This window comes from Protopterus annectens, chromosome 2.part1 (assembly GCF_019279795.1).
Source record: "Protopterus annectens isolate FY-2018-M chromosome 2.part1, PAN1.0, whole genome shotgun sequence".
Lineage (NCBI taxonomy): Eukaryota > Metazoa > Chordata > Ceratodontiformes > Protopteridae > Protopterus > Protopterus annectens.
Window position 1 is genome coordinate 1,083,053,668 of NC_056729.1, and position 12,269 is coordinate 1,083,065,936.

The 12,269-nt window shown below is 33.3% G+C and overlaps 1 protein-coding gene across 1 annotated transcript in view; it reads right to left on the bottom strand.

Annotated features, from left to right (window-relative positions):
* LOC122794330 (adhesion G protein-coupled receptor F5-like) overlaps positions 1-12,269 on the bottom strand; it is a 419,444-nt gene that overhangs the window by 65,664 nt on the left and 341,511 nt on the right. The window contains exon 4 of the mRNA XM_044062635.1: positions 2,707-2,766. Coding sequence (XP_043918570.1) covers positions 2,707-2,766 — 60 coding nt within the window. The remainder of the gene's footprint in view (positions 1-2,706; positions 2,767-12,269) is intronic.

Sequence of the window (12,269 nt, forward strand, 5' to 3'; positions counted from 1 at the left end):
AATTACTACAGCACAAAACTTTCCTCACTGTCTAGAGGAAAACAGTTTCTAGTACTTAACAAATAAGCACCTATCCAGGCATGTCTAAGGGTCAGCCCCCAGTGTTTTCTCCTGTCTACCTGATGAATCTGGGCATCTTGGGGCAATGCAGTAATTGCCTCATGTACACAGACAACCCTTTCCTCCTACCACCCAATACTACAACCTGTGAGAGATGCACTTATATAGCCAAACTGGAAGCAAAGCTCTCTTCTCCCAAGACTGGACTAGACAGTCAAGAGGAGAAGGTAAACACTTGCACCACACCACATTCAGCAAATAGTCCCTCAAAACCTACACCAACAAAACACACACATAGAAACACAAAACACACACCTACATTCACGGAGGCTCTCAGTAAAAACCTGCCCAAGCAACAGGGACCTCCAAAGCAGAAACACAAGCAACCTTCACCCCCCAACACAATCCAAATGACATATAGCCCACAAACTCAGTGTGCCACTCAACCACAGCCCATAAGGCATAACAATGTACCCAACACTCTAGTCATAGGTGACTCCATAGTCAAGGCACACTGATGTTCCACTCACCAGGCTAAACAAGGAGAAAGTTACTGTCAGCTGCCTTTCAGGTGCCAGGATCCGCCACATAACACATGCACTCAGGTCACTCCACAACAAGTACAAACTACCACCCCATTAGCCTAACGAGCCTGGTCTGCAAGGCTATGGAGTGTATCATCATGGAACTTATAAACAATGACAATGGTAATCTCCAAACTCAGGACCCCACCCAGTTCGGGTTTGTAAAAGGCAGATCATGTCTCCTAAACCTGATAGACTTCTTTGAAGCAGTCACCAAAGCCATAGATGAGGGTAAGGTGGCTCACACAGCCTATCTAGATCTCGCCAAGGCTTTTGACACCATCCCCCACTCAGGAATTATAGATAAACTCACTAAACTAGGTATAAATCCCTATTTCACAAGATGGGTTGCCAATTGACTCACTGACAGAACCCACACTGTGAAAGTAGCAGACTCCAAATCCAGCTTCAGACCAGTGACAAGTGGAGTACCACAGGTTTCAGTCCTGGGTCCTCTCCTGTTTGGTATCTACTTCTCTGAAGTACAGGCCAATACAGAAGGTCTTTGGCTAATGAAGTTCGAAGATGACTGCAAACAATGAGCCATAATCAAAACTCCAAAAGATGTGGACATCCTACAAAAGGACCTTGCTGAGACAGATGCCTGGTGTCAAAGCCTCAAGCTCAATGCCAAAAAGTGCATTGTCATTCCTTTTGGTAGAAACTCAGTACCCATGAGCTACCACATAGGTGGTAGTCTACTTAACATCGAAAGTGTGATAAGAGACCTTGGAACACAGGTGGACAGTAGTCTCTCCTTTGATAATCACATTGCCACAGTAGTCAGGAAATCCTTCTATGTGGCACACCTCATCACAAAAGGTTTCTCATCCAGGAAAAAAGAGGTCATTGTTCCCCTCTACTCGCCACTCATTAGACCCAATATAGAGTGCAATGCCCCTTTTGGTATGTACCTCACAAGACATCTACAACAGCTGGAAAAGCCACAGAAATACCTCACAAAGAGGATTACTGGCCTCAAAGAGATGCCCTATGCGGACCGTCTCAAAAAACTGCAGCTTTACTCCATTGCATATCGCCTCCTCAGAGGCGATCTCTGCCTAACACACAAAGCTATGTCAAACCCAGAGCTTTTAGACATGCTCCACTTAAAGAAATCCCAATCTCTATGAGCTACACGGTCTAGGGACCTAAACCTCATCACCACAATAAACAGAACATGCTGCAGGGATAGATTCCTGTCCCAGAGACTTCCCATACTCTGGAACAAACTACCTATCTATATCAAACAAAGCTCCTCATTAGCACTGTTCAAGAAAAATCTTGATGATTAGATGGGAGATAGGAAATTCACCCCAGGGATCACTTCTGTGGCTCTGCTCGACAGTGGCACAGGAAAATAATTTTCTTGGGTGGCGAAAGCCAGGGTACCTTTGGCTAGGCTTATATAGGCCCTAGAGCCAATAGCCTCGTACCTACCTATGAACCTATGAATGGGTGACCATTATGCTTTTACAGTGTTCACTTTTTCCTCCTTGACTAAAATGTTACTTGGACAAGTTCAGATGGGTACACTGTGATCCATTAACATTTTTGAGGACAGCAAATTGCTAATTAGCATTAGCCTCTACTCCTGGCTGCTGCATTAGCATGTGACTTTGCCCTTTGGACGACTTTTCTCACTGAGGCTCCTGCAAGAGTAACCTGCAGTGGCAGGGGAGTCTGAATAGAAAGGCCTAGCACAACACAAAACTTTTTCAAGCAAAGGCTTCTGCAGTAGTAAAAGCCTTTTTGAATCCTGTGGATAGTATTTAAAGAGAACGTTGGAATCTCTCGCTTAGTTATACAGATATGCAAGCCAGTTTAAACAGGAATTGAAGTAAGAAAGCATCATGTAAGATAATTTGCATGTCTAATTTATGAATAATTTCATAGTTGTAATAGTTTCATAAAAATGGATTTACAGTTTAGTTATTAAGTGCTTCATCATGTAGAAGTTAAATAAGATTTGGAAAACAAAACATGTATATAGGAAGCTGCAAAATTATAATCGCAAACATTTTAATTCAAAAGTATTAAATCAATATAAAAAACGATTTACCTTTGTTTTTTGTGTACTCCAGTTCCGTAATGGTATTCTTTTCATTAAAGCTTCACGTACCTATTATCCAAGAAAAAGGAAGTGTTAGTATTTTTAAATGTAATATTAATACAAGTCACTAATGTCAAATCCCAGCATGCAAACAGTTTGCCCTAGATATTACATGTGTTTCTACATACTTAATAGAGATACAATAAGTAAAAAACAAAATCTTGGCAGTAGAATTATTTGGCTCTACTGGTCTTGTCAAAAGAAATGTGTTTTACATGGATATTTTGTTATTATAGCATTTATTTACTAAAACATTAAAATAAGATGAAATTCAGTCCGCTAGGTCTAGTTTTGTTACAACAGTGGCAGGGGAAAGGAACTTGTACATTTATTCTCTGCTTTACTTTTCAAATAAATTTCAATCTAGAATTTATTTGAAGGTCATTACTTTTCAAAAAAAAAATAATGTTTTTCTCCACTGACCAGAAGGTTCATATGGCCTTTCCTTTTTAGATTTCACAGCAATGAAATATGGCACCCTATTAGAATCTCAAGGTTCTTTAATGCGTGTTCTAAAGCTCATTAAAAATAAGTGCAATCCATAAAGCACAACAGGGAAGACAGAAACCTATTACACCTGAAAAGCATTTTTGCAGAGGGAATTACCTGTGCACTCCTGGCATGTAATAGTGCACTCCCTTGTATCCATTACTACTTTTAAATAATGAATTTAAGAATGCTGCACATTTGAGATAAAGCAATACTGCAAGATACAATTATTTCAGAGTTAGTACGTATTCCTTGTATTCACAATTTAGTGAGGATCCCTCTTACTGGACTTATGCATACAATAAGAACTCATGAAATTAAATAAGTAAGCAGATTCATGCATTCATTCATTCATTTCTTCATTTCACTTAAAATAAATTTGACTGAAAGCCATTTTGTCAAAAGCTGTTGAAGTTTAGAGATGGTATTTTATGGTGCCATTATTGATTACGGGTACTACTTTAGAAGATTTTGTGCGGACTGGTAATGTCCACTGTCAAGTTTGCACTCAGATGTGTAGACATTTGCGTTTTGTGTACCAGTACTGGTTCACAGTGTGTGGTGTTTTCTATTTACTTCATTGTTATGTGACTTTATAGTTAGAATATACATTTAAGAGTGTTCGGGGGGGACAATGATCATGTGGAGTACACATTTGTATTTGTGCACCAGTACTTGTTCACTGTGTGTGGTGTTTTCAGTTTAGTTAATTGTCATGTGACTGTGTAGTTAGAATACATAATTGAGAGTGTGTGGGGTTAATGAACATGCAGAGGCTTTCATGATATATATATATATATATATATATATATATATATATATATATATATATATATAGATATATATATAGATATATGTTTATATATATATATATAGATATTTATATATATATATATATATATATATATATATATATATGTATATATTATGGTGAAACCTTTTAATGAAATGGCTTTTCAGTCAAATTTCTTTTCATTTAAATGTACTTTCAATCTTTTTTTATGTTATGAGTTTTAGTCAAATGTACTTTCAGTCAAACATTATAGAACTATGTAGGGATACACATACACACACATATGTGTACTTTGAATGTTTTGAATGGAGATCGCCGTATTGTGCAGAACAGGATATTTACCATTTTATTCACTGTAGTGTGATCTCAGAGTTGGTATATTTATTTAGCAGGAGGTGTGGGAGGTGCAGGTGCGCCTGCCCTCCAACAAAAATGTAAAGAAAAAAATTTGCTTTTATTATTTTTTTTTAATCAGTTTTGCAACTTGAGTCTTGTGGTCTTGGCCATTTAATTTCAAAGTTTTGAAACTTCAAGCTTCTAAAGTAGAAACACACACACACGTATATATATATATATATATATATATATATATATATATATATATATATATATATATATATATATATATATATATATATACATACACATACTGTAATTCAATCGAATGAATACATATTAAGGTTCAGTAGAACTCATGCAAGTAGAAGCAAAAACACATACATTAGGGAGTTTAGAGCAAAAGACATCAGGGCATAGACAAATGTATTGCTCAACTAAGAAGGAGGAATTGTACAAACTTCATTGAAAGTAGGGTAAGCTACTTCAGTAGTAGGGGAATACTGCAGGGATATAGATACCTACAAACCAAACTGTGGCTACTGTGCAAAAAAGTACACAAATACATTTACAGAGATTGGATACTGGGAGCTGCACATTAGGAATGAAACCAGGAAAGGCACTAGCATGGAGGATCACATTAGGTTTGCCACCTTTCAGGAAAATTTCCTGATAGCCAGGAAATCGGTGTCTTTGTCAGAGGAAATCCCATTATAGTGAGTGATGAAGTCGACTGATTTAATGACACTTGTCAGGAGCAGGTTCATTTTCCATTCCTTGCTCATGTAGCCTGTCTCCCTGACTGAAAGGGAACATGTAAAATCTTTATGAATTAGCATGGGAGAGGGGGCACATAGTATATCTGTGTCCTAAACATCTTTGTTTTGGTCAGTAGACAGTGCCCAATAGATTGTTTACTGGGCTGAAGGCTACTTGGAGATGTAAAAGTGTAAGTGCTTTTTGCCAGGTTTCTTGAGATGCCAAACATCTCATAAACCTACATCTTGAATAATTTCCTTCAACACTCTCTGCAGTTTAAAGACCTTCTCTGCTGCACAGTTACTGTCATCCATAACATACTTTAATGGAGTTTTAGAGTCATCTGCAACAATCAGCAGGTCATAATTATATCTCCTTAGCTCAAGATAACCAAAACATTAATTAAACATGTTTATCCATCTGTATTATGTCTGTACACAGTGTACTGTATTTTTCTTGTAGTGCCAGTTTGAGATATTGTCAATAATGCATACATCCCCACTCCAAACCTTTTTGCTCAAACTATGACCAGTCAAGTAAATCCTTAAATAAAACATCAACTTCTACTTTGAACTTGTGATTTAAAACATGCAATATTGCACCTTCAGTTAATCCGTTCAAGATGTACTTGTGCTTCCTCAAATTTTACATTCTTGTAAACAGCAAATATTCTCATTTCATTTTATCTAGCCAAGTTTTGAGAACTGAATGTTTGCATAGAGAATTTAAACCACTGTATTTAAGGGATATACATTACACCTTATCATGAAATCAGGCACCCTACTTAAAGTCAGCTGACACTCAATGGTAATCAAAGTTTCTAGCTCAGGAAAAACATTAGTACAGCTAATAAGGCAGAAACTATGCTAGTTTAAAAAAGAAGATCTGTTCTTGCACTTGCTAAGGAGCTAACGCACAAACTTTACAATTTCTGATCTCACTGACATGTTCAAAAAGAGTCGCTCAAGACACACTATTGTCCTTTAAATTCTTAAACCATTTGCTTCCCATTTAAGGTTTACTTCTGCCAATAAACTTCTCTGTGCGCTTCATTTTATTAGTGTTTTGCTTCAATATCAAGTTTTCATGCTTCATAGTGTCTGAACTTTTAATATTGTCAAACAGATCAGTGAGCGTATCTCTCACATCCATGAAGAGCAACTCAAAACCTGTTTTGAATAGAGACCTTCAGAAAAAATATCTGTCTTGCCAACATCTTCATTGATCTGGTGTGTGAGTCATTTGTTAGTTATCCAGCATATTACTCATGATTGGGTATGCTGGTATAGCCCTGTTTTGTCCACAAGTACTGGTAAAGAATAAATGGTCCGGGCAATGCATTTGACCCATCTCAACACCTTGCTCCTGTTGCTATGGCAAGACTGAGGTGAGTGGGCAAGGTTTCAGTCATGACCGCATTTTGTAACAGACTGTCCAACAGCAACTGCTGTGCCATCTGCAGTTGAAAACTACTTATCCTGGGGGTGGAGCCTAGATGGTCAATTGATAGCAGCACTTTTTTCGAGCTCCACAGAAATAGTTCAAAAAGCAGGAAAATAATGAATTTTATCTGACAAAAACAAATGTTGATAGATAAACATCAACTAGTATATCAACTTTGAAGAATTTTTTTTGATATTTTTCTGTCAAATATACTTGGAGAAAATCTTGTTGCATAGAAATGAGTAACTCAAAGAATACCCACTCTGACACTGCACTGAGAAAGGAGATCCATCTGATGACTTCTACTTTACAAGAATTGTCCTTGAAAATGGATGGCTTCAAAGATAACTTAGAAAACTTAAAGGAAAGCTGACCAATACAAAGTGTGATTTTTAAGAACTTCTCCAGCAACAATAATCTAAAATACCAGACATTGAAACTTCATTATGTGACATAGAGGAGAGGCTGAAGGATGAACAAAATCATAGTGAATGAGGGGCTTCATGAGAGAACAAACTTTACCCATTTCACCTGTCCCTGTTTCACACCCGTCATTATAAAGTATGACTAATTTCTTCATAGAACCCATTTTGAGTTAAGTGGCATATGTATGCAGAAACATGATGAATTATCACACTTTGGGGATCTGGTTGCGATAATATGCAAGTATCTAATTAAGCTCTAGGCTGATTACAAATGTGTTCAGATAGACATACCATCATCATGTTGGGGAATTGGATACATATTATCATATCATAGTCATTATAAAGGCAAGTAATGCCTTATATGTGCAGCTCCGTATTAAGGAAACCACTAGATATGTATTATCTGGTCACAGGGGTGAACACTTTTAAACATTGTAGTATTGTCTGGCAGTATTCCATACTTTACAAGGTTTGTGCATTGATGAACAGTATGTGTTATGGGCTTTACGGGGTCTGTGCATAGATAGACTATGCATGTTACAAACTCTGTAAGGTTCATGCATTTACTGACTGTCCAAAAATCATTCATTCACTGAATAAGCAAGGACACACATAGTGGTTTTGAAAGTGGTTATTAACGAATCACATTATAACACCAGTTCATAGATGACCATTCTAAACAATTTCACTGGCTTTATAATTAAGGTGTGAAATTTATTAGAGTTTAACAAATTGTGTGTCTGTCTGCTATGGGAGACTGTGATACAATAAGCAGCATAGGAATGGGAATACAATGAGAACAGCTGGTACTAGTGGAGCTACCATATAGGCATATTGACAGCAGACAAGATAATTGGTAATGGTCCTCAAGAAAGCAGGTTTTACATGAAGATATATTATGGCAGTAATATGAACAAATAATGAGTACTGGAGTATGTAGGGTAGCTAAGCACAAAGGCAAAACAGTGCACTGTTCAGTTGTGGACATGAGCACAATATATTGAATTCACAGGGATAGTACGGTTGCAGAATAAATGAGGTCACCTGTGTCAAGGTTCATTTATTTATTTTTTGCTTATGTTTACAGGGAAAGTCGGTTTGTGGAAATACACTTTTTAGTAGAGGCCTGGGGAGAAAAACTCTAGTAATAACTACATCTGACATTTAGAAAAAGATAATAAAGTAAAAACAAAACCTAAGTATCAAGGATAATATACTTACGGTTTTGAAAAACTAGACATTGGATATAATAAGTATAATTATGTTAGCACATTTTATGGTATAAATGGGGATATGTATATATATATATATATATATATATATATATATATATATATATATATATATATATATACCAACTGTACCTCAGTGGTTAAAAACTTATACAATATGAAAATAAGTTGAGTGTATGTTAACAGTGAGTTTGCATAGCTAGATGAATGCATTATAACAATGTCTGAGTTGTAAGTAAAACATTTATTGTAATTTATGAAGGGAAAAAAGGAATAAAAATTGAAATATAAGAATAAAATGATACATGCAGTTAGAATAATTAGAAAAAATTAAAAAATTAATATGTACAATTAAAAATGGATTTGCTTTTATAAAACAAAAAAAAATCTCCAACAAATTAAATATGGAGCACAAAGAAATTGTGGACTATTAAGACATGAAGGATAATCTGATAGTATTTTTGTTAACTATCATATTAGGAATGTTTACCATTCCATGTGTGATTAATGAATTATTGAAATTTTGGATTATATTGTTGAATATAATTGTTTTATGTTATATTTTATTTATTTATTTATTTTTTGTATGCCCTGAAGCGAATTTTAATATAAGTGTTTTTAAAGAGAATTCCAATCTGATCAAGATTTATAGAAATGAAAGAATTCACCTCAACTAAAATGTTATTAAAGAGGTCTGGGTATTAACATATTTATTAGAAAAATTGAATTCTAGCAAAACATATGGATTTGACATTACTTTCTTTAAATACTAATGGATTGAATACTGCAAAGAAAAGAGGAAATGTATTAAAATATTTAAAACTAAATACAATCCAAGTTCTTTTCATCCAAGAGACTCATTTTAAAATAAATGGCAAGCATTTATGGAACCCAAATGAGTATTTAATGTTAGCTCATTCCTTATATAAAACAAAAACTAGAGCAGTAATGGCACTATGGAAAAATATTATTAATCCTCAAATCATATATAACTATGAAGACAAAGAAGGACTCATAACAATTGTTATAATAAAATTCAATAACAGAATTTGGACTCTAGTAAACTTATACTGGTTTCTGGGTGTAGGACCAGGGACAGTTAAAACATTTAGATCTTATCAGAAAAATCTATAAGGGTAGTTTGATAATAGGTGGAATTTTTAATTGTATTCTAAATAAATCTGTGACCACCAATAAGATAAACATTTGTCTTGCTCCTTTAGCAAAACAGCTGATAAAGTGGAATGAAAACCATAATATATTTAAATTTAAAGAAAATAACTCACTTTTATTTTCCCATCAGGATCATAGATTTGACACCCAAACAAGAATAGACACAATCTATATATCTCAAGACCTGAACACAAAAATAAATAATTTTTCAATAATTCCATGTCCCCTATCGGATCATAGAGCACTTATTCTTTAAATTCAAGCTGACTTTAAGAAACTAACACATATGACAAGGATACCAGCTTACATCACAAAATTAAAATAATGTAAACCTTGGTTACTTGCAGAGCTGCAATATTTTTAGATACTAACTATACTGATGAGCTTAACATAGTTATGATATGGGATATTTTAAAAGCCTACATATTGGGTAAAATTCTTACATGGTTTAACAATAAATTAAAAGAATGAAAATTGGACCTTCATAGTATATAAAATTAACTCTTAAAGATAAATAGTATTACTCCAATAAATAAAAATATTAATACAAAGACAATTGAAGAATTAAATAAAAAAAAATATAATGAAATTTTAAACCATAAAACTAATTTGGCATTAGAAAAATGAAAACTAAATTCATATTTGGTATCTCCTAGACATATGCACAATCTAGCAATGAGAGTTAAAATGCAATCTAGAGCAAACATCCCTAACATCATTCATGAAGGAAAAAAATATAGATATAAGTGATATTTTAGATGCTTTCAAGTATCATTATACTGAACACTGTAGAAATGATAAAAATCAAGCAACTAATTTAAGTCAGGAATTAAACATCAATACAAACAACAAAAAAAAAATAGAGAAGTTGAACCTAGAAATCCAAAAACAAATTTCATATAAGGAAGTTGTAGAAAAAAATTAAAGAAAGTAAAAATAATAAAGCTCCAGGGTTTGATGGTATTATAATCAAAATATACAAAATCTTTCCATCATCCATAATCGCAATCTTATTTAAAGTCTTACTTGAAGTCGAAACACAAAATATAATACAACCTTCTTGGAGATATACATTAATCACACCTATAATAACAGTAAACAAAGATCCAACACAATGTAGTTCTTACAGACCAATATCTCTAATGAATAATGATTATAAAATGTTTATGGCTATTTTAATTAGCAGAATCAAAAAATCTATGATACAAATTATAAACAAAGATCAAACAGGTTTCATATATAATAGGAGCACCTATGATAATATACAAAGAATATTAACCCTTACTGACTTTCTAAATAGAGATAAGCAAGAGGCCTTACTAATTGCATTGGATATAGAGAAAGCTTTTGATTCTTTAAAATGGGATTACTTATTTAAAATATTAGAACTCTATGATTTTCCTCATCCTTTTATTTCATTGATAAAGAATATTTATGGAAATAATTTAGCATATGTAAAATTAGATCCTTTTACTTCTAAATCCATAGTATTAACAAAAGGTACTAAACAAAGTTGTTCGATGTCTCCTTCATTATTTGCATTCGCTATTGAAATTTTTGCAAATTCAATATGCAGCAATCCCAAAATAGAAGGTATAAATATATATGGGTAATACAATTCCAAAATGATGTTATTTGCAGATGACATACTATTCACCTTGACCACATCAAAACATATTTAAAAGAGCTGGATACACATGTTGAAATTTTTATTTTATCTCAAGATTACATTTTAATAAAACAAAATCAATTTTTTTGATATTGAATAAAAAAGTGTTTTTTGATAGATGACAAATAATTGGCAAACACGTCTCCACATTAAATATTAAGGTATAATCTTAGGAATAAACACAGAGGAACCCTAATTATAAGTTATAATAATATCATAAACACAATAAAGACTAATGTAGCAAAGTGGAACAGAATGTATTTAACTTTTGAAGATAGGTTACAACTAATAAATATGATATTACTTCCAAAAAATTAATATATAGCACAAGCTATTCCTGTGATACCAGATAAGCACTTTTTGAAAGAAATAAACACATTGCTATTAAAATTTCTTTGGTATCCCAACAAAAACAGAATAGCTCTTACACATCACATCACATCAGACCCAGGGAACAAGGAGGGATTAACTTTCCGGATATAGAAACTTACATTAAGGCCACTATCCTTAGAAGCATTATACATTCTATAGATCCAAATTATTCTTCCAATTGGAAAACACTACATACTATCATACATATAAATGAAAATACTATATTAAAAATATAATGCTAGAAGATCACATTAATAAACCATATGTTTGTATTAGTTTCCAATATAATCTAACAAAACCCACTAAATTAAAAATCATAAATGACATGTTCAACTCATTTTAAAAATTTATAAATTCTAACACAGACATGAAACTTTGGATAGAATTGTTATATCCATTTAGTGAAACAAAAAACTTTCACAATAAGATACATAGAATGGCCTTCATTGCTTCAGAAGCAAAAAAACAAAAAAGTACTTGTTGGCAACAATGTATCGATAATCAAAAAGTTGTAGATGGTCAATATATAATAAAAACATTTGATTTCTCCTCATCAGACTGGCTTATACTCTAAAGTGTATTACTATACACTCAGGAACTATGCAGAATAATCAATAATTCTTCTTTTAAAGAAAGGCCTAAAATTATAAAATATCTGCATGAAATAATTTATAATAATTAAAATTGGGAAACCATGACTTCAAAATTATATACAATTTCAATAAATTATAAAGTTAAAACTAATCAGAAGTTTTGGAACTTTTTTACTAAAGGGCATTCAATAAATTTAACTACAAAAAATGAAGCTAACACTTTATATT